General features: G+C 36.3%; 1 protein-coding gene across 1 annotated transcript; it reads right to left on the bottom strand.

Moving 5' to 3' along the window:
- Nucleotides 1-768: 768 nt before the first annotated feature.
- Nucleotides 769-23,417, bottom strand: LOC121421729 (caprin-1-like). Its single transcript, XM_041616512.1, has 15 exons — nt 23,226-23,417; nt 20,424-20,573; nt 15,436-15,597; nt 14,343-14,443; nt 13,712-13,794; nt 13,033-13,337; nt 12,466-12,688; nt 11,703-11,801; nt 10,475-10,815; nt 8,754-8,844; nt 8,042-8,158; nt 7,522-7,773; nt 6,879-7,034; nt 5,844-6,011; nt 769-4,764 (listed from the first exon to the last, which is right to left on the bottom strand). Exons 1-15 carry the CDS (start codon nt 23,340-23,342, stop codon nt 4,676-4,678), a joined length of 2,454 nt encoding a protein of 817 aa, XP_041472446.1. The 5' UTR covers nt 23,343-23,417; the 3' UTR covers nt 769-4,675.
- Nucleotides 23,418-24,571: the final 1,154 nt, after the last annotated feature.

Here is a 24,571-nt window from a genome sequence, read left to right as displayed (position 1 = left end):
GGGAAGTGCGAGCGAAAAATATAATGAAGCGAATTTTTTTTTTCCGAATCTTCCTCTCATCTTATTTTATTTACTTGTCTTTCTCCTCTCCCTCTCTTTTGCGCCATTAGCCCCCCACTTTTTCTCCTATATCCTTTTTTCTTTTTTTCCATCCCCCCTCCCTTTCTTTGCACCACCATTACCCCCCCCCCCCCCCCGATTCGCCTATGGAGAGGAAGGGGTAAAAGTGCCACTTGGCCTACATCTTCTTTGGTCTTTCTGATTCAAAAAATCTGATCTCAATTCATCTACTATCCGTTTACCACTTTGTCTAATTGCCATTTAGCCCATTCATTATTTCGTCTAATTCCTAGCGAGGCTTTAACAATGTTGTCTGATGCCCAATTAGTCTCACACTGCCCGGTCTATATGAACTGTTTATAAACCAAATTTTCATTTGAAAAAGAGCAAAGTAATAAGGAGAAAAGGTGAATATCAGACCATCTGGATATTAAAATAATTGAAAGTTCGCACTAAACCAAGAAATGATTCGACCAAATGGTAATGAGACCAAATTAATTGTAGATGAACTTGGGTGAGTCATGATGGTGTTAGACGATCTACGAATTTTACCATCTGCTATATCAGACTCTGTGGATACAAATCGAGAAGTGAGAGAGAGAAAAAATACAAAAAGGAAAAGCAAAGATATTCAAAGAGAGTAAAGGGGAAGAAAAAAAAGATTACAGGAAGTCCCATAACAAATGATATTCAAGACAATATTTCATATATTTGAAGAGATTTTTTTTATTGCATGACTGCATGGTACAGAATATGAAGTTATACAAACCAACTAAAACCATGTGCACCAACTCTTTATGCAAATCTTCCAATCACAATTACACAATTAAGGCAAAATTTTGAGCTATCCGTAACAAAAGAACACAAAATAGGAATCTTCACAAGCAGTTAACACACCAAACCATTGACTTACCGCAAGAAGGTCATTATGCCAAGGACTTTCTTGCGGGTGAAGTCAACAAAATATACTTGGTATACAATAGAAATAGGATAGAAGCAAATAAATTGGATTACAGTTTTGAACTGGTTCATTTTTTCATGCTCTAATAGAAGCATAACAAAATATTTTTTGAACAATGCAGTAAAGGGGTTCATTTCACAAAATCATCATCACTGTCTATGACAACCTAGTGTGTTTAAGATTAATACATGATTCGATGAGATATGCATGAATGACTGATTGTGAAACAGGGCCCCACCAGACCATGCATATCTACAGAGGTTATGATTTAGCTTTCTATCCAATACAAAGTCAGACTTCAACTGTTGACTAAACTATAAACTGCTGCAATTTCTGTGTATGTCAATTACTACCAAGAAAGAAAAATTTCATGTAAAGTTATACTTTGCTAAAAATTTCATTACAATTTGTGATATTCAAAGAAATACATAAGATTCTTGTCATTATCCCAAGCACACTGAATGGTGTTTCACAAGGCAGTTCTAGGTCATGTCCATCTTTATACAAAACTCAAACATGTTTTGGATGCCAAGTCAGCTAGCTACAAAGGGAAACAAGTGGGCATGTCACAAAGCTGTTTGTAAAGTTACGCACAACTGGAACATGTTCTTAGGTCATATTTTCAATTATACAGGGATATCATTTAGCACAAGAAAGGTTCACCAGTCATGAGTAAAGTCATTCTTATCTCATGAACAGCTTTACGAAACGCCCACCAGGGCCCGCAACACAAAGGTAATTAAACGCTAAATGAAAATGGCCTATCAGCATTATCGTTGCATGCATATTCTGCTCTTAAGACTGATGAGGAACCAATCAGAATTGTTATTTCAAATTAGTGATTAATTGCTGACCTTTGTGTTACGGGGCCCCGGTCATTCTTAAAGTCATACAGCTTAATGAAATGGCATATTGATATAAATCAGTATCAATCGTCCAAGATGTCATACTAATAGCAATACTTGCAAATCTATGTATTCTAATAAACCAAAGATTCGCTACAATGCCAATAAGGATTTTTTTATTGACAAGACAACACCTGCATCACCGTCAACTATTAAGATAACTTTGCCAACCAACGGTTAATTTTACACTGAATTCCTGATTTCGATTGGTCATTTAGCATCGTTACCATGGTAGTTACCTATTGTTTTGCATCGTTACCATGGTAGTTACCTATTGTTTGGCATCGTTACCATGGTAGTTACCTATTGTTTGGCATCGTTACCATGGTAGTTACCTATTGTTTAGCATCGTTACCATGGTAGTTACCTATTGTTTGGATTTGTTACCATGTCAGAAACTCTCATGCAAACTGTGTGTCAATCTAGTTGAGTGGCACCATTGACTTCCTTTAAAAACCTTTAAGGATCACATCTAACATACATAGCTGCAGAGTTGGCTCATGATGACTGAATGTATGTAAAACAGTGAACACAAGTCCATGTCATCCCTCATGACGCGAGAAGTATGGTTTTCAAAATCTCAATTATGACAGTGGAAAAAGAGGAGAATGTAATGCGATGAATGCGCAGTGCCTTGAATGATGTTATTACATCACAGTCCAATATTTCAACATCCTTACCTAAAACTCCCAAAATCTACGTGCCTTCGGTTTGCATTTCATGCATGATAAGAACCAACAAAAATAAGTAATCAGATGGCCATGACATTGCCTGATTTTTTTTCTGACATAGCAACACAACACTGATATTACAATCTGCATTAGTGTACAATGTATAATGTAAGAATTACAAGTATAATCAGTCATTACCATGGTCATTTAAAGCAGAACATTAATGTGTATGTCATGTACATGACAATATCTGGGATAAGGCAATATAACAAAAATATCACACTTTCAAGGTTACTTGGGCAATAGCTTCTACCATTTCCTCAGGAGCCTGTTGATAATGATATACTAACTCACAGATGGACCAAACTAAATCACACACATAAGCATAGAAGTGGAATAGAAAGCAACCAAAAAGTGCCCACATAAATGTCAAAATTTATTTAATTCCAATAAAATGTACTATATGATTAAATTTGGCCAGGGTTCTGATTGCTTTCAAACAGAGAAGTTATTTTCATATGGTTTTACCGAATACTATCCAAATTGTACAATCCAACAACCAAAGATGTCTTTCAAACACTATGAAATAGAACCTTTTCAATTGAAATCATATCTACCATTTCTAAATATTCAGGACAGTTTCTACATCATTGATTTTGATATTGTGAGAGTTTTACTTCATTGGAAAAAAATAAAATATTCTACCTATATTTCTGACCACAAGTTTCAAGTGCAATACATCCTGTAAGGATCCTTACTGTGGACTTATACAACATATTATCTCAAGCCTATTTGTTAATGCACGGAGCTCTGTATATAATTTTCCATACGATCATACTCAAATGTCTTTCCTTCTTTTTTTTCTGTTTTTAAAAGTCAATTGCAGAATTCAATGATGAATATGGCTCAATGTGGATCAGATTGGCTGCTATTCTAAAAAGATGGCTTCATGTTTGCCTGAACAAAGATCAACTTTAGTATTGCCTGCAATGTGCTTCTGATTCAATGCTAGTTTCAACATACCCCCCCCCCCAAAAAAAAAACCCAACTATGCATCAATTACATTGTTTTGAAACCATACTGCCAGAAATCACGAAAGTGGTTTCAATGGATAATGCAGATAACTTGTTTCATTGTGCATCATTCAATATGAATTTTGCGCTGTCTGCCAAATACAAAAATTTATGATCAGACTTTTCTTGGTAACACAATGATTATAAGCATAATTATGTATGAGAAATCTAGATTGACCATGGTATTGTACAATAGTACAAATGAAACAACCAATGTGATTTAAGGCCAATGTATCTCTATAATGGCAATTGCATTAGAATAACTTGAAAAATAAATGACCAGATATAAATGCAAGGGATTAGCAATCTCAGGAAAAACAAGCACGTACGCATGCTTCTTTCCCCTAACAAAAGGAAATCCAGCAGTATCTAAATATGCTATTTGGGGATGTGCCGATACGCTTAGGTATAGTGACAGGTTATAAAGTTGGTATGTAAAATCATCGCAGATGGAGAAGGACTATACTGTACATGCTCATACATATGCAATTTTGATTATATATTATCTTATAATACCTAACAGAAACAATAACTAAAAAAAAAGAAATTGATTCACAGAAATAACCCCTCCTCATTATTACACTCGTACACAGTGGATCCTTAGCTGCCATGCTTCGTCAAATTGGCAACTCCAAACCACACCTCTTTTTTATAACGACATTTTTCAAGCTTTTACAATTTTTTTTCAAGTTTTATTTTTCAAATTCCTCTGCAGTGCAGCCATACTAAAGCCTTCATGATTGCAAAAGTGTAAAATAATTACAACGCAATGTAGAAAATAAATATAATCTCATAAGCTTAGACGGGTAAATAATAGAGATTCATGTACCAGTAAGGATATCAATTTTTGTAATAAAAAATGAAAAAGAACTGAAATTAAAAAAGAAACATGAGATGCGAAGAATCGATGTAAAACTAAACTGTATTGGCTCCACTGCAGAGTAGCGTTTCTTGGTTTCTCCTTTCTTCCTCCTCCTCCTCCTCATCTTGCTGAGAGGTCAAAGGTTAAACGGTCACCTGACTTGGTTTCCCAAAGCTTCCCCTTCCTCCTCGGTATGGGACTTGATTACGGGGACCTCCCTGGGCACCACGACCTATAACAAAAAACAAATCGTACACTACTCTAATGGGGTTTAAGGGGTACTCCAGGCTGAATTCAAATTCATAGATAAGATAAAGAGATCTTCATCGCATAATAATAAATTATATTAATATTACATGTTCCAATAGGAATCAAAATGAAGTTTATTGAAGGAAAATATTGGAAATTCAAACAAATTACAAAAGAAATGTCATCAGATAACTCATTTGCATATTGACTATGAAGTGTACATTTGACTCTGACAGAGTCAAATTTCTTTCAACCACAAGTTTTGGAACCCGTAACACAAAGCTTAGTTATCGTAGAAGAATTATACCTTAACCCTAAATATTTTGACACCTATGAAGACAGGGGGAGGGGGTGGTGATTCAGCCCCCCACCCTATAATCTCTGCCATCGATGGCACAATCGCGCCAAAAATTGGCATGAACGTTACCAATTGCATAATCTACCAACTGTAGGATCAAATTCTTTCCAGTCAATTGAAACTGTTTATTTGTGGGACTTGACTCAGGGTGGGAAATAATTTTGATTTTCAAGGGGCAATCTCTTATTCGACATTTGGGTGACTGCAGAATTTTGGGGGCTATTTCTCTCAATTTAAAGGGCAAAATGTAATTATTAAGGGCCACAAGAATTTATGCAGTAGATGCAAATATCATTATTCTGCCATAGTTAAGTTAATGATTTTCTAAATACTCTTGAATATCGTTTGTGATAGATCTTGGGGCGAATCTAGAAAGAAAAAGCATGCATTTTGAGTGAATTCTAAGGGTGACTTGGGTCGTCATGAGGATGATATCAATAATTGGCCTCATGTACTTCCTACAAAGACCTAATACAGAGCTGCCAACCTGAACAAGAACATTTCAGTATTTTTAAAGCTTAAAATCAGTATTTTGGCGAGGAAATCAGTATTTTCAAAGAAATACCATAGGACAACACATAAAAATGGAACTTGAGAAATCAGTATTTTACATGAAACCATCAGTATTCTTCTCATTTTTCAGTACTAAATACGGAAAATCAGTACTGCTTGGCAGCTCTACTAATATATGATTGTTGACTTACCACCACCTCTAGGTCCCCCTCTTGGCATGCCTCCACGTCGATTGTAATAGTTCTGTTCTTGTTGAACTTGACTGAAGCTACCATAACGAGCTTGTGGGTTGTAACTCATATCAGGTCCTCGAGGTGCAAAGGCATCACGATGACCAAACGTATTGAAATTCATTTGACCTGCAAGTAATGATTCATATTACACTATTATATGAAAAAGAGGGCTAATTTCTCTCCCCCCATAAATGCATCCCAGACCCCTGGAAACTCAAAAGATCATAAAATTCTGTGAGAGATGAGATTTACCAAGTAGCAAATTTCTTTTTATCATTTATTTTCCCCAGATTACGGTGTACTGTTCAATTGCATTTAATCAAAGGATTTTTGCTTGATTTTTTACTGTGGTCTATTTAAACTTTCAAGCACCTTTCTTGCAAATCTCAATAGTGTATTCTAGGAAGAATGAATACAGAATAACCTATACATAAGGAGAACAAAAGAGAGACAGGAAAAGAATGTGGTCTTTATGAGCAGGGGCCTGTTGCACAAAGATACTTATAGCCCAAGAAAAAAATCCCTAATACGTGTGTCTCCTTTGTTGGAATTCAAATGTTTGATTTTTGAGCTGGCGTTTGATCAAAATTTTTATGCCTCAGGCCGCAGACAATCTTTCTGGACAGGGTGCCATCATTCACAAAATGTTTTTTTTTTCCAATGGAGACACATCTTGTGGTCCTGAAGCTACTGAAATCCTTGCATCCCCTCCCTGGATTCAAGAGATACACCATTTATTACCTCCTCTAGATTGGGGTGAAGTGTAGTGAGTTCCACCCCTGATAAAAAGAACATTTCCCCTGCTTCCATTGAAGTTAAGATACCCCCCCCTCCTACCTTCCTGAAATCAAGAGACACTGATTATTACCTCCTCTAGATTGGGGTGCAGTGTAGTGAGTTCCACCTCTGATAAAAGGAGCTTTTCCCCTGCTACCATGGAAGTAAAGATTCCCACCCCCCCTCCCTGGATTCAAGAGATACATCGTTTATTACCTCCTCTAGATTGGGGTGCAGTGTAGCGGGTTCCACCCCTGATAAAAGGAGCATTTCCCCTGCTTCCACGGAAGTTAGGGTTCCCCCCTCCTCCTCGAGGCTTGCCACCGCGTCCATTCTTGTAGTATCCCTGGTAGCCGCTGCCATATGAGTTACCTACAAAGAAAGGATATCAATGATCAGGGCGTAAAAAAAAGATAACACTGGGAATACAAAATTGAAATGCCAGTTGATTATTACGTATGAAGATGGTATGTAAACTGAAGTGAAATTTAGATGGATTTTGACTAAGCAATAGAGGTTTAAACTCAACGCTGTGATCTTGTGGGGTTTAAAAAAGCAAAAATTATTCTTATTGCATATTTCTCAAAACCTTTCAAATGGGTGAACATCAAAGCCTGATAGCAAAAAATCAAGCACATGAACTTATGTTCATTATTTGGAATAATTAGATGCTAGAGTAACTCGTGTGCAAGAGTTGGTGAAAAAGATATTTATTCAATTTCAATTGTGGAATGTCCTTAAAACTAGAAAATGGAGACAAATTACTTAAGGAAGATTCTCACAATTAGGTTGTAGTATATGCATATTTTATGGTATTGCTCAAGTGACCAATTGGAAATAAACCATAATGCATCATTACCATGTCCATCTGATGATTGCTGATGGTGATCCATTTTCATATCCTGTGAGGGTGAATGCGTCCTATCAACATCCCTCCCTCCAGAATGGTTGAAGTCCTGGCTCTGATCCATCCCAGTGTAAGCACTCATATCTTGGGGCTGTCCCACTTGACCTGTGGGGGTGGACTGCATCTGAGGGGATGATCGCATAGTGTTGGTCATCTGGAAGGGTGGGGCGCTGGCATTCATTGTGGACTTAGGTGGAATGGATCCTGAAAAAAATAATCACAATAGTGTAATCTAGGTATAAAGACATCTAAGATGTACGGAATTGTGTTTTCCCTTCAAAGTGGGAGAAAAAATACAGGAATTTGTGAAAAAGAGGACCTGAAGACCCCCCCCCCCAAGAAACTGATCAATACTCGCCGTTGATACATCCGATGTTTGCTCCCAAAGGAGTGGGATAGAAGCCTGTGAGGGATCAGTTATGTTGTGAGGACTAATAAACTCCCACTCCCCATGAAATTAATCTATACTCACCCTGTTGTACATCCGATGTTTGTTCCCCAGGGAGTGGGATAGAAGCCTGTGAGGGATCAGTGATGGTGAGAGGACTGGATGAAGATGGAACGCCATCATTCCCAAGCTGGCTCGAACCTGAGGAAGATCATAAGAGAAAACATCTGACCATTTTAATTGAACATTAATTGACCTTGGTCATGTGACCTAAAATGCGCACAGGATGTTCAGTGATACTTGATTACTCTTATGTCCAAGTTTTATGAACTAGACCAATATAATTTCAAAGTTATGTTAATTCAACAAATACCCCCAATTTGGCCAAAGTTCATTGACCCTAAATGACCTTTGACCTTAATCATGTGACCTGAAACTTGCACAGAATATTCAGAGATACTTGATTACTATTAAGTTAAGTTTCATGAATCAGATCCATAAACTTTCAAAGTTATGATGGTAATTCAACAGATACCCCCAATTTGGCCAAGGTTCATTGACCCTAAATGACCTTTGACCTTCATCATGTGACATGAAACTCAGGTAGGATGTTCAGTAATACTTGATTAACCTTATGGCCAAGTTTCATGAAGTAGGTCCATATACTTTTAAAGTTATGCTGTCATTTCAAGAACTTAACCTTTGGTTAAGATTTGGTATTAACGCCGCCGTCGTCGGAAAAGCAGCACCTATATTCTCACTCTGCTATGCAGGTGAGACAAAAACTATTACATACCTAATGAGGGTGAGTAGCTTTCACTGTACTGTGATGAAGAGTGGGTAAGGTTCTGTTGATTCAACATACTGGTTTGTAACACTGACTGATCCTAAGGAAAAAAGAGAGAAAATAAACATATTACAAAGCTTTGGATACATTCTAAGGGTATTTAGACAAATATTAACAACCAGTAGCACTTATTACATGTATATTTACAAGAGATAAATAAATTATAATTAGAGCTAATTGGTTTATACTGCTTGTTACATGAAGCAGACCAACAATTCAGTACATATTTCCAATTAATTGCCAGACTTATGATTGTTTGTTGGACCCTAAATTGCCATGGAATTGACAGCGAGTTCCTTGCAACACCTCATATAAGGGAATTTTCTCCTCAATGTCCACAAATGAAAAGAAAAGGTAAATCACAATGCATCCAACATATGCAGTTGAGGTTCGAAAATGCCACAATAGAAAATTGAATCTCGTGAGAATCACATACACTGCACGCAGAAATGCTAGTATGGGACTACAGATAGTTTCATAGTGTAGGGACAGTGATTTTCCGTTTCTAAAAATTGCCTTTTCCGTTTCAGAAAATCTTAAATTCCGTTTCAGCATGTCAGAAAACGGAAATTCCGTTTCCCCATTGACATTGTTCACTCTGAAAAGTAACAATAACACAAGTTAACGCTCGCGCTGGTCAAAATTTGGATCTGTCACTGTACCAACAACGCAGTAGAATCCGCTGTAATCGGATCTATGCGGGCACAAAAAAATATTTTGATACATATATCTAACATGAATACATCCTCACCTTTCACATTTCTAGCATTATTTCACTGTTGAATGAACTTTTATAGATAATTTGGGAGGTTTTGGACATCGTTTCGAGCAGTCAACGATTTCAATCTATCCGCCATTTTGGATTTCAAGATCGTGCTATACATTTTCAAACGTAGAGGGCAGCAAAACACGACCTGCATGTGAATGTTTTGGATACGGCCGATCGACCGTAACCTGCCAGAGCGGCTGGGATCAAGGACCGGGGCGAGGGGTACGATCAGGTGTGAAGGAGTGAAGAGCAGTCACGATGTGTTGATTTAGTTGTGATTGTGGTTTAGTGAGATCGTGTTTTGTGAGGTTTTGTGGCCATTTAATATTCATATTTTGTTGAGATTTTGGAGTAATTTATGTTGCTATTCTGTGTATTTTGAGGAAAAATATGTTTTCCGTGATTTTCCGTTTGAACTTTGAAATGCCACTTTCCGATTCATAAGGCCATTTCCGTGAATTCCGTCCGTTTTCCGCGATCGCGGAAAATCATTGTCCCTAATAGTGTTTCATCTTGTGCAGTTTTGTTTTAAGTTTTTACTGATTGTATGTTTTGTCATTTATACAGCACTTTGTAACTTTTGAAAAAACACTTAATAAGAAGTAAATATCATTATAGTTGATCGGTCCAGACTTTTCAGCAATTTTTAGTCAAATTACGTCTGTGAGGTATAATTGATGAATAATGTCTTCAGCATTAACTGTTCATGAATATGTTTTTTTTATACAGCAAAGTCTGCATAAATCAACCTTCAGTAAGTAAAATAATTACTTGATCGTTGCACTTTTTCAGACCAGAATAACTCATGTGATATTTACATCTCATAAGTCGATTTATGCATAAGTTTGAGAAATTTGACTAGAACACAAAAATTTTGTACAATCAATAGCATGATATGTACCTGTTGTGTATCAACGGGTGGACTTGGAAACTCAGGGAGTTCATTCATCTTGGTACCCGTCGACGATGTCTGCGACGATCCATAATCAACCTGCGCACTGCTCGTACTCGACAGATCCGTCTGGCCACCATACCCCGTACTACCCGCATCCAACGTTTGGCTAGCGTAAGGTGTTTGGTCGGTAATAGATTGAGAGCTGTATGTCTGTTGGGAGCTGTCGTATCTAGACTGCTGCTGGTACGTCTGCTCAGAGGGCATCTGTTGTTGTTGTGCCGCAGCGAGGGAGTCCGCTAACGTTTGGTGGTCTCTGGATTGTGTAGCCTGTTCCGTTTGTGACAGGTCTATGAAGCAAAAAAACAAATGTCAGCCAACAGTATTAATCTCAGAGAATTGGAATATAAAAACTTGAGCTTGTTTTTCTTACAATGTTTCATAAAAGTGCACGACATAACAAAGGAATGTAATTAAGACAGTATGTTGGTTGAAGGTTTGCATGGTGGCATGTACAATTGCTGATGTGGTTTACGGTACACCATGTGGAGTGTTATAGAAACAGTGGATAGAAGATAAGAAGTGGATAGGCGAGAAAGTGGAGATTTGAGAATAGAGTATTCTTTCTTGAAAATAGTCCTGAAAAGGACTGTAAACCAGAAGGAATGTTGAGTGAGAACAGCTTGAGTAGAAGAGCTGATGAGGAGATGCTGGCTTGAGTCGGCGAGTAGAGATGATGAGTAGTAGAGAGACTCGACGTTTCGGACAGGTTGACTGTCCGTCTTCAGGAGTGAAGACAGCTTCTACTCAAGCTGTTCTCACTCAACATTCCTTCTGGTTTACAGTCCTTTTCAGGACTATTTTCAAGAAAGAATACTCTATTCTCAAATCTCCACTTTCTCGCCTATCCACTTCTTATCTTCTTCTATCCACTGTTTCTGTAATTAAGACAGTAACAAAATTATCGGCCAAAATGTCCATGCTTCCGCCCTTAGCTCACCTCCCCTCCTCCTCTCCTTTGATCTCATTTCCTTCTAAAATTTATTCTATTCTATCTTGTTTAAAAACTCTATAATGATTCTTTGCTCCACTCTTTTCCTACCTAAATCACACCCTTCATTTATATTCCCAGTCCCTAAGAATGTAAATTTTTACTGATGACTGTACATTGTTTGTGAATGTTGCTGAAGGGATAAACGATTGTTGGATCCCCCCCCTTGTACTACCCTATTCTTACCTTGTGTATTTGTTGATGACTGTACATTATTTGTGAATGTTGCTGAAGGGATAAACGGTTGTTGTGAAACTGCTACCACCGCAGGATCCATGTGTGGCGCTGCAAAATGAAATAACAATAACAAGGGAAAATATTTGATAATGAGATAAGTGCAGAGAAAAATGTCACATAATTCCTATGAACAAGCTAAATCAATGAAAGCTTCTGAATGGAAAATACAATATAAGTTTGATTAGATAATTAGTTTATGGTTGATAGTGAATTTGATAAGGATATTCAAAGAAAAATATGGGCCTTCTTTTCCTACCTAAGTGTTAAGAGTTCAGCAATCTTGAACAGAATATCCAACTACGAAGTCATCCTGTCAAATGGATCTCAATATATCATGAGAACAAAATGGGACAGACAAACAATCAGACAGACGGACTGACAGTCAACATGAAAATATAATGCCTCGGGCAAGACCCGCGGTGGGCAGGGGCACAAAAAAGCTGACATCAGTCGAAGAGGTGAACTCTAACACCCCTAACATGAGTAGATATTTTCCAGATAACTACAAGTTAAATATCAAAAGTGCCAAATTCCTCCACTAAATCCAATATTCGAAGTCTTGAGCATTTCATGAAACAAATGATATTCATTGACAACTATGCTCTGAGCCAATCAGATGCAAAGAATTTCAGTAGCTTATAACAAATAATCAGTGAAAATCACTATTTGTTTCATGAAAAGCTCCTCAGAATACTCTTGTAAATCTACTTACAATCGTAATCAAGCATGGAGTCTTGGACAAAGTTAAAGTTTCCCAGGACGGGGGCCAGCACCTCGTTGACATCATGATGCGTTGTCTGTTTAGGTGGAGGCATCTCAATTGGTTCTGGTGCTTGGGGAAGGTCATGAACTCTGGATGGTGCTGCCATCTCATTGAGCGTTTGCTGCTGTTGGTGCTGCTGAGGCTCTGATGACAAACTCTGCATCGGAGGAATCTGGTATATATGAGAAAGCAAGATAGAAAGAGAAAGAACGGTTATCCTATGTCAATTAACCAAATTATTGAATACATGTAACATCTTAAAATACAAATGAAGAGGACCATGAATTTGACCATTTAAGCCCTGCCCCCTCCCCTATATCTATCACTGAAATTAACAATTTTCTTTTGTTAGCTCTTTAATCATAAATATCACTTGAAAATTAATTGTTTGATATTTGTGTAAGTTGTGTAACAATTCTTGTTAAGTGCATTTCTTCACACTGAGTTAACAGTGCAAGTTCACACACACAAATATCTTTTCAGGTAATTGTGAATCAATGCGGAATACAAACTTACTTCACTTTGTGTTGACTGCATGCTAGGAGGCTGTTGCATCTGCTCTGATGTTACCCCAGTAAAGAAACTCTCTGACGGAGCCTCATTCAAGGACTCAACAAACTCTTGAGGGTTCTCCTGGTAAGTCTCCTCATACGTCTCTTCCTCCTCCTCCTGAGCCTCATAGGCTGGTACAGGAGCCGGAGCTGGAGCCGTTGCAGGAGCAGGCTCTTCTGCAACAGGTTCAGGTTCCTCAGGAGGAGCAGGGATGTTGTCCAGGTAATTACATTTGTGGATTCTCTGGACTAAGTGGAACAGTTCTTTGTCTGGTCATTACAGGAGTCAAGGAAAGATTATTGTATTCAAAGGAATGGGTAATGATGGTGGTGATTGTCATGACGATGGCAATGATGGTGATGATGATGGTGGTGGTGATCGCATTATGATAGCAATAATGATGATGGTGATGGTGGTGATTGTCATGATGATGGCAATGATGATGATGTAATGATGATGGTGATGGCAACGATGATGATGGCGGTGATTGTCATGGTGTGCATCATTTACAAGAAAAGATCACCAGTCATTTTGTTAAGTTGCTCATAACTTACAACCAACTCTACAATACATTGTCCTATCTCTTCAACAAAATATATTTACTCATCATTGTGATAAAAATCATAATCACTATCAAGGATACATGTCGTTTGACAGACCTCCTTCTCATCCTCTTTCACGTAGCTGTTTAGATGACTCGTTGCCAACTCTAGCTTCTTATCAAAGCTGAAATGATAAACAGGCAAGACCAATCAATATGCAGAAAGATGATTTAAACAGAAGCTGAATTTTAGTTTCTTTTTCAAGTTTTGGTAGATTTCCCCACCCCGAAATGCAAGTCACCATTCCAATGTTATGGAGAATAAAATAATAAAATGTATTTTATTGCAAAAGGTTTGAGGTTTTACATGCAAAATTATCAAAAATGATTAACCGATCACAAATAAATATCTGCATTTTTCTTCTTTCTTTTTAAAAATTAAATGACTTGTCAAGCATGGAATGGAGTGAGATTTTTGGATATGAATTAATATTTCTGCTGTTTGATATCCAATAACTACTGAGTGTGTAAGCACTAAGACAAAAAATAAGTCATTTCTATGAAAGGGCTCCAGAAATTACCAATAATTTGTCCGGAATTCTAATTTTCACAAAGAATTAAAGACTGCTGCAGAGATCCACCAGTCACAATACTTAAGAAAGATCTAAAGCATTTATTTGACACATAACCAAAGCTTTAGATGTGCTTCCAAATAAGAATCGTTCTAAAATACCTTAGATTTTCCTCCTCGACATCTTCTTCTTCTGATTCTCTTGAAATATTAACCAGTTTGTAGAACTCATCTAGATGATCCAGCTCTTCTTCTTGTAGACTCTATATATCAATAAATTAATAGATATTCACAAGTTTCTGACCAATATCACGACTCAATTCTTTGACATTTAGAGATAAATGCCCGTAATGGTAATGATTTCAAAATGAGTTCATACAGAGTCAAATCAAATGACCACTGACATGTTTGTATGTGTACCGGTAAGTCAAATAATATGTGACAAATGATTCTGGAATACAATGATTTATTGCTGAGAAATTAGCAAAGTAAGCATGGAAATCTAGCCCTATGGTCTTTTACCAAGCAATGATAATACACTGTCCCACATGTGCTTACCTGTGTTGGTGATCTTCAGTATGATTGTTTTCTGCTAGTAAGATTTCATGATTTCACAAAGTTCAGTTTATGTAACTGTACCAGATTTTGATCTATGATGATATAGTGACAATTAAACTTGGTTTTACAGATTTTCTCATGAAGTCATTGTTTACAGCAATTACATTCCTTAACCAGGGTGCTACATAAGCACTTGCTCGATTGTCCTGGGCAAGTAATAGTTAGAGTCAGGCAAGTGTTTTGAAGTAAAGACCAAAACTACTTGCCCAAATTGGGCAAGCAAAATTCTCACAGTATGACCAAAATTAGGGTCGATATGATATATTGACCCTAATTTTGGTCATGGCAGGCAAGATGAAATCACTTTGGAAAAAGAAATACAATAACAAAGTAGATCAGTTCATGTCAAAAAAGAGAAAAAGGTCAATGGTTTATGAAACCGCAAAACTTTCTTTTAGAGAGGTAAAACTTTTTTTTAAATGATTTTTCGGAAAAGTGAAATAGATTTTTGGGCAAGTATATTCCAATTATTTAAAAATGTACTTGCGTGACCGGGAAAGTGCTTCTCAAAAGTTATGTAGCACCCTGCCTTAACGTTAATATGATACCCAAAATATATTGAACTAAAGTAACATTAAAAAGACATGAGGTCACAGTGATGGTTTGAATCTCTTCTTTCACACGATTGGAAACTCACCAAGGCTCCGTTTGTCCCTGCAAGGAAATCCGCCCTAATATGAGGTTGGCCCATATTGAAGAGTACATCCTGCAGTAAGAGAACATCCGATATCCTTCCAAGTTCTTGCTCATGTTTCTGCTGTTTCTCTCTTTTTGCTTCCCTTTTCTGCGCCTTGGTTGCCTGTAAATAGAGGTGAAATATGGACATGAGAGTCACATGCCTTGCATACACACAGGAATGCATGCATGGGAATACACAAAAATGGAGTGGCAAAGTGTATTAGCTATATAAGGATTATGATAGCAAATGTTTTGGTCATTTGGGGGTTTGTGCAGGTTGAGGGGTGTTTGAAACTGGATTTCAAATGCATTTTTAAACAAAATGTTCTTTTTGTGCCAGACGTGCTACATAAAGTCAATTAGTATGAAGCAGGATTTTTGAAAGGGGGGAGGATTTGAGGTTGAATGAAAATTTGACAAGTAAAAAAAAAAGGTTTTTCACCCAATGAAAAAAATTAGAAAAAAAAAATTGGTATTTCCATAAAAAAAATGACAATTGACAAAAAAGAAGTTTCCAAAAAAAATCTAAGGGGGGGGGGTGAACCCTGGCTGTACCCCCCTCCCTCCCCTTGTGTATGTGCCTGGTATGAAGCAACTCTAGAAATGTTTCAGAATTACTCTGTCCATATTAAGGATTTAAAATGAAGCAGATGAACTCTGGATCTAATAGGGGAAGGTCCCTTAATCATGAGACAGGATACAGGAAGGATATTAAAGGGGAAGTTCACCCTGAAGAAAACTTTGTTGTAAAAATAGCAGAAAAAATAATAAAAATATTGGTGAAGGTTTGAGGAAAATCCGTTAAAGAGTAAGAAAGTTATTAGAGTTCAAAATTTTGGATTTGTGACGTCATAAACGAGCAGCTGCCCCATGTGTTATGTAATATAAAATGTATGAATTTCAAATTTTTATGGTTCCTGATGACTTAATTTTTTTTTCAAGATCTGGTGTGAAATGATTTGTCTATTGATATACAAAAGTTACAGTGGAAACCATTTTCAATTTTCTGAGAAAATGACATTTCATTGATTTCTTACCATTCGCTATGTAGGAATGCTGCTCGCATATGACGTCACAAATCAAATAATTGAAATTCTAATAACTTTCTAATTATTTGATAAATTTTTCTCAAACCTGCGGCAATATTGTTTATTATTTTTTCTGCTATTTTTACAATAAACTTTTTGTCAGGGTAAACTTCCCCTTTAAAGAGTTATAAGAATTTAACAGATTTGGTAATTTTTAAGGCTAAATTCAGTAAATTATCAACAGAGTACAAGCATTAAAAACAAACATTTCTCAACACATCTTGGCATGTTTTTGTGGAAAGCTAAATTCAATCCTTTTTATTAAGGCTATCCAAGGAAACAGAAAAAAATGACCACTGTAGACAAGTGACCGTTATATTCAGGTTCTACAACACACAGTCCTTTCAAATGGGAGATAATGTTAGTGGCAACTAAAGACAGATTTGCTAATTGACTGTATGGCAAGTTCCCCCAAGTCTGCACGGTCCCCCTTGCCTGCACACACGCGTATCTGCACGATTCTAGTAAAACTAGCACATTAATGATGTGGAGCTCATCCGGCATCTCACAACACAATTTAACACAATTTTCATTTCAGCCCAGTTGACACTGTAGTGAATTATATTGGTGACATAAATTGAGGATATAGAATTGAAATTGATGAAGAAATGACATAGAAGCATTTTTGTGATCTATGAATAAATTTCATATGAATTTAAGTATTAATTATTATCTAGTCAAAGTTTCTTAACTCTGTGTAGAAACTTGGTGAACGGTAGCTCTCACATTGAACAAAAATAACCAAAATCAATCAACAAATAAATACCAGTAATCAATTTTTGTGAGTTTTGAAAATATATGAATAAATAGCAGATTCAATGAGTTTCAAAATTCTATGTTTAAATTTTGTATCACCACCTCGAGCTACCATATAAAGCAAACAAAACAGAAATTGATCAACAAATGAAGAAAAAACATTTTTTTGTGATTTATGAATAAATTTTGTATAAATTAGAATAAATAATTTTCCAGACAAAATTTCAAAATTTTGTGTACAAGTTTGGTGAACCTCATGCAGCTCTACCAGATGGAAGAAAAAAAATCAAAATCTGTCAACAAATAAAGAGAATTTTTTTTGTGATTTATGAATACATTTTGCATAAATTAGCAAAGATAATTTTCTACTAAAAATTTTCAAAATTCTGTGTAGAAATTTGGTGGGCCTCCTGAAGTTCTACCGGATAGAAGAAAAAATATCAAAATCTGTCAACAAATAAAGAAGAAGAGGCATTTTCTGTGATTTCTGAATAAATTTCGCATAAATTAGCATAAGTAATTTTCTACTGAAAATTTCAAAAATCTGTGCAGAAGTTTGGTGAACCTCATAAATTTCTACAAGATGGAAGAAGAAAAAGTAAAAATCGGTTAACAATCAAAAGAAAAAGCATTTTATGTGAATTTTTAAAAATATGAATAAATTGATTTTAAAAAAATTAGCATAAAAATTGTTCTAGTCAAAATTTCAAAATTCTGTGTACAAGATTGGTGAACCTCATGAAGCTCTACCAGATGGAAGAAAAAAAATCAAAATCGGTCAACAAATAAAGGAGAAGCATTTTATGTGAATTTTTAAAAATATGCATAAATTAGCATAAAAAATGTTCTGGTCAAAATTTCAAAATTCTGTGAAGAAGATTGGTGAACCTCTTGAAGCTCTACCAGATGGAAGCAAAAAATTCAAAATCGGTCCACAAATGAAGAAGTAGCATTTTTTGTGATTTTTTTAAAAATGCGCATAAATTAGCATATTTAATGAATTTCAAAAGTCTGTGTAGAAGTTTTGAATGCCCCACCTAGTGCTATCATATAAAGCAAACAGAATTGAAATCGGACTTGAAATGGCAAAGTAGTAGCATTTTGAAATTGTGGACGGACGACAGACGACGGACGCCACGCCACGGCATAAGCTCATCTTGCCCTTCGGGCCGGATGAGCTAACCAGATAATATGAACACAGACTTTACACATGCAATACATAGAGAGATATTCATTAAAAAATTTGACTCAAAATGCTGGAAAAATAATTTTGGGCATTCCATGTGACGGCCTCAAAATGCAGCCTTTCTCATCCAAATCCCTACATCGTGTGCAAAGTGAATATGTGCGCAGACATGGGGTACAATTTTTTTTTTCAATCTGAAAATGACTGCCCAAGGTTTTTTCCAAAAAAAATCCTTTGTTTCTTTCAAATTTTTATGAGACATTTGGTACACTTTCTCAAAATAATATAAGGAACATTATCAACTGAAAGATTTTGTGAAATAAAAAATTCATGTTAAATTTCAACTAAGTTGTTAGGTGCGCAGACTTGAGGACCACCGTCATATAAACGGGCAAATCTCTCTCTCTCTTTTCCAAGGCTGTTCAATCGTTAATGTTTTGATTTCCTGATTTGGCTACCATCCTATTTCAATGAGTTCTACATTGTATGGGAAAGCAGGAAGTGCTTTACCTGAATACAATGTACATAGATCTACAGACCAATGTACATGTATCCCTAATCAATGGCTATGTTTCTATTCCATACAATAGGGCCAAAGCCAAGGCATTGGTTCATATTTGACCGTTAAAAAAAAAAAAGGAAATCTGAGCTATAAGGTCCTTTTGGTACTTGTGCCTTTCACATGTTGTAAAATTGAAACCCTGAAAACTAACTCGCTCCTGAAAATCATTTTACAGTGTTTCAATAAGAATTGAAATATTAAGTGACCAGAAACACCATCCAAATTTTGTTACATATACTTCATGTGGTTGGAATTAGAATCTCAAGCATTGAAATTAGATGTTGATTGTTCAGTTATAGATATCTTGAAAGTCTCAGCACAAATTCAATTTTCTTTTGTCCCTTAAAGTGCATTAAGGATGTTCGTTTTAAATTGAAAAAGTAAATCAAAGTTCACAAATTTTTCTCAAGAGTTTTGTTATGGTATCCTGTAATGTAGTTTGTATTACATCAAACCAAAACAGTACGACTCAAAGAGAAGTTTTGTGATTGTGACTTGGTATATTTGAACCATACAAAGAAATGTATGAAAGTGAATGATAATGCAATGTTGTAAGGTTTTTGACACGCCAAAATGAATACCATTGACTCAATTTTGCAAAGTCATGCAAACACTGTAGTGACTGCACACATAGCGAGACACAAATATTCAGTCTAAAATTTCAGTTTACTTAGGTAAAATCAGTATCAGTATTCTGTAAATCTTTTCAATTTGTGTTAAATCCTTAAAATTTTTTTTTTAATTGTTTGCTACATCTCATTTCATATTTTCTTTGATGTCATTATATTGGTCAATGAGGTTTGGAGGACAAATAATAATGCAATTTTCAACAATATTAATAACCATGTACAAAATATCACCTATGTATTAAATTTCATTTTTATTGAACTAATTTACTACAGTTCCTGAAAGGCATTATGATTACAAGCATCCTTATCTTCCCATATATCAACTCTGAGAAAAGAACAATAAAGTGAATAAACATACTCATGAAGAAATAGAATACAACATCTGAACATGGAAACATTCAGGGTCAGGGGTTAATGGTCAAGGGTGAATTCAGCACAGGGGTTAATGGTCAAGGGTGAATACAGCACACTTCCTTACCTACATTGACTCAGAGAAAAGGACAATATGTACATACTCATGCAGAATACAACATCTGAACATGGAAACGTTCAGGGTCAGGGGTTAAAGGTCAAAGGTGCAAGCCTTTTAAAAAACGGCAAACCTCCTTACCTGCATCGTCTCAGAAAAAAAGATCATTGCACTTACTCACGTAGAATATAACACCCGACCTTGGAAACATTCAGGGTCAGGGGTTAAAGGTCAAAGGGCAAGGGGGCCAAGCCTACCTCATTGAGGATGGTGGTGAACTGCTTGGAGAGTTCTTTAGCAAACTCCAGCGACGCACCAACTTCCTCAAAGTGTGAAACAGCTTCCTCCTGGTCCTTATTTAGACCCTTTCCATTCGTTACCATCTCACGGTAGCCATCTAGTTTGGTCTGTGGTAAGAATAACAAATAATACATTCCATTATCAAATATGGCCTGTAGTCTGAAGTTGGGTTTAAAGAGAAATTCCAGTAGTTGCAGTAAACACTGATTTCATGAGAAAGTCTGTAAAACAAGGCTTAATTGTCAGTATATCATCGAGGATCTAGATCTGGTACAGTTACATTAACTGAACTTTGTGAAATCTTGAAATCTACGCTGAAAAATGTACACACCGAAGATCCCCAACACAGATAAGCGCACGTGGGACAATATATAATTATTGCATAGGGCGTCGGGCCCGACGCCCTACCCGATTCCTGTGCTTATTTGCTGATTTCTCAGCAATTACACAATTTCTTCCAGAATTCTTTGGCACATGCGTTTTATTTATACAAACAGACACCGTGGTGGTCATTTCATTGGATTCTGTACGAACTCATTTTGATATCGTTACCAAAACTAGCATTTACCTTTAACTAAGAACATGGTCTAACTCTGTGATAAAATGGGAAGCAAATGACATCTATTTTTTGTTTTCAATGTACATGTCTCTTCTTTGCTCATTCTTATTTCTTAAATGGTGAAGACGACCATCTCATTTATCGTTCTCAGACAGTTGAGAACAATTTGTAAGTCAAGTGGGCTCATACAAAATAGACATCTACTTCTAGAGATTTAGGTCACAATTGGCCATCCATAGTTAAACCACAACTTTAGAACAGAGTTGAATCTAAATCCCACTTCAGAATATAGGCCCATGTTTGCATGAAACAAAGCACATGTAATATTAGTTGGAATTACATAGCACTTTTTGCCAAGGGATACAAAGCGCAACTATTACTACACTGGCTTAGCTTCGGCTACCACTTTATCAACACACTCAGTGTTTGTTTGTATTTTTACCTCAAATCAGTTGATTTTGACCTGTAGGCCAATTTGTATCTCCTGTGAGGGGGTCTTTGTTGTGTGACTGATGTGTGTTGTGGGTAGATATTTTGCTGGCATGTGATTAGTCATACATGTTTGATGATTCATCATGCCATTCAATTGATGGGCAATTTACATACCCTGCATCATTAGGTGCTACCATCGTTTTCTTTCATGCTCTACTAAACAGCAGACATTAGGATATCAGGGAGCTTTTGCAGTTGTGGAGGGGGGGGGGGGGTAAACGATTTCACCCCCTAAATGCTCAAAGAGTCTTGAAAATTGATGTCATGTCTCTACTTTCCTTTTTTTATAATCATGAAATCAAAATCATTTGAGATTTTCAAATATGGGTGCACATGATGTCTCCCTTGGAACAAAATAAGTTGCATATATCATGAATATCTTGTGCATTGAATCAGTTGTCCATCCAATCATTTTCATTCTTGTTGGAAAAAAATGTGAATAAATTAATTGTGGATATCATCTGGCTCATTGCATATTCATGAAGACATGCATAGAACTGTTGTAATGAAATAAAGAAAAGCTTTAAAATATCATAACATTGGTCAATTCCTATTCTGACTTCGATTTGATGAAATTTTCAGTGATTTGTCTGATTTTAATCTTTTCTTTTTAGACCAAATTATTTTTAGCCAGGAGAACCCCTTAAACCTGGACCTTAAACTAGGGAATGATCCATAATTTTCCTAATGGGGGGGTTAAAAAATTTGAACAACAAACAAGTTTTCTTGTTAACCAGTCAATCTCATGGTCATGACCTGAAGTTGAATTTTTTGTCGTCTTTCCGTTGATGTCCACAATCAAACTAAAGGGGCCATTAAACTACATGTAATGACATGAAACACCCGCTCCAGACATCCTGATCACTAGATCGGTGGAGAGCGTATACGATCTTGATTGAAAGGAGCAGCATTACGTTGACGTTGTAAGGATAGGGTAACTGTGTAAAATTATTGAGATCGGCTTGACCTGCGAAATTTTTGAACATGTTCAAAATTTCATTCCGATCTTCCTGATCAGATAACACAAATTTTGACGGTAAACATCATGGGGGGGGGGGGGGTGGGAAAGGCATAAAGGACTGCAGCGTGCAGTCATGAGTGGATGAGCGTGATCAGGTCATTCCTAATTAATTAACTCTTCAGCGGCATGCTGACGCAAACTAATATTTACTGCCGTTCCCTTGCCTTGGACAATTATTAAAACTGCAAATATTTTTCACGTGTCAATGAGTCCCAGTAAAAGGGTTCATTTTCCCCCATCCAATCTCAAGGGTAGGCAAATCATGGACATGATGGACAGAGGTTAAACACAAAGTTAGATAAGAATCTGATAAGCGTTTGTTGATCATTGGTGAATTTGATTTTTGTCTTTCTTTTTGTGAATATAATTTGAAATTATTATGACGTTCGTTGTGTCTTCACATTAAATGAATCTACACAACGAGCCTATATCATCTATCAACACAACAATATTACTAATCATTCACTCAAACATACAAAGAAGAGATCACCATCATAAATTCAACAGACTATTAAAGTCCTAGCTTTTTTACGTACAAAGTCAATTAAAGCCGCAGTGCACCACACATATCTCCAGTGTCATGCGCGTGCGCACCAGTACAAAATCATGGAAAATGAATGAACGTACACTCGACAATAAAAATGGCTAAACTTCGCTATAACACGAAAATTAAACGAATCTCCTCACCTTTCTCTTCTCTAGATTCCTGATCTTCTTGTCGATCACCCCGACAAGTTGTTTGACAGTGTCTTGCCCCTCCAAAGGGGTGGTTTGGGGCGCGGGTTTTGACGAAGCAGCGGGCATTTTATGCTCGTAGAACACGATTCATCCGTTGCACTGTTATTTAGCATGCATCACGTTTTCAATTCAATGCAATCCCAATGCATTCACGTGGTTTGGTCGGAGAGCGTTGTCACACCTTAATCAATACACCATCAAAACATATCCCACAGTGCAATATAATTTCAAACTTGAAATTTCTATTTTTCATTGCAAATTATTTTTCATATTTCAGAATGAAATATTTAATAATAATATACTTAATGTTTGCTCACTATTTTGACTACTTAATCGTTTCACTGTGGAAAAAATTAATGAAAATGCTCAATAATTAGAACGACTGTTTAGCGGTAATATGAAAAAGGTAAATGATGACGTCATATTTAAAGTCCAATGTCTTTTCTTTTCTCGCTTTATTCTACACTGCACTAAGTGTGAGGGAGCGAATATGGTCATCTGTTTGCTGGTCCTTTGTGATGACGAATTCCAAGAAAATAAATAATATCTTACGAATATCTAACTACTTTGAGTTGTCTGGTCTTTTCCCTGAAAATGAATGCAACATAGTAAGATTGTTCCGGGGCGATTTTATAGGTTCATATTTTATAAGCAGGGTCAGACGAAAAGGGCACCGGGCGATCAAAAGGGCGTGGCCGCGCGGCTGCCCCCGGCCCTCTCCCCATGCATGGATCCTGAAAAAAAAGAGAGAAAAAAATCTTGCTTACATTTTGTTTATAGATATTTTCTTTCTCTTTCGTATTTTTCTTTCTCTCTTTGATTCGTTCTTTTTCTTTCTTCCTCCTTCTTTCTTTATATAATTCTTTTATTAATTCTTCACGTTCTTTCTTTCTATCTTTATTCTTTTTTTCTTTCTCAGTCTTGATGGGTGAAAATAGATATTAATCTCTAATTTATGTATATGAACACAGTTGTATAATCCATTTTTGCTTTGTTTTGTATGTGCATAATATTTTTTTTAATAGTTTTTTCCCCTTTCTTTATAGTTTTTTTAGTTGCTTTCTTTCTTTGGTTTTTTTCTTTTTTTTCTTTCTTTCTTTCAAGCTTTCTTTCTTTCAAGCTTCCTTCCTTCCTTCCTTTCTTTCTTTCTTTCTTTCTTCTTTCTTTCTTTCTTTCTTCTTTCTTTCTTTCTTTCTTCTTTCTTTCTTTCTTCTTTCTTTCTTTCTTTCTTTCTTCTTTCTTTCTTTCTTTCTTTCTTTCTTTCTTGGTGCTGGGTGATAACGATCTCATTTATA

The sequence above is a fragment of the Lytechinus variegatus genome, chromosome 9, assembly GCF_018143015.1.
Source record: "Lytechinus variegatus isolate NC3 chromosome 9, Lvar_3.0, whole genome shotgun sequence".
In the NCBI taxonomy this organism is placed as follows: domain Eukaryota; kingdom Metazoa; phylum Echinodermata; class Echinoidea; order Temnopleuroida; family Toxopneustidae; genus Lytechinus; species Lytechinus variegatus.
This window is presented reverse-complemented; position numbering and strand designations above follow the sequence as displayed.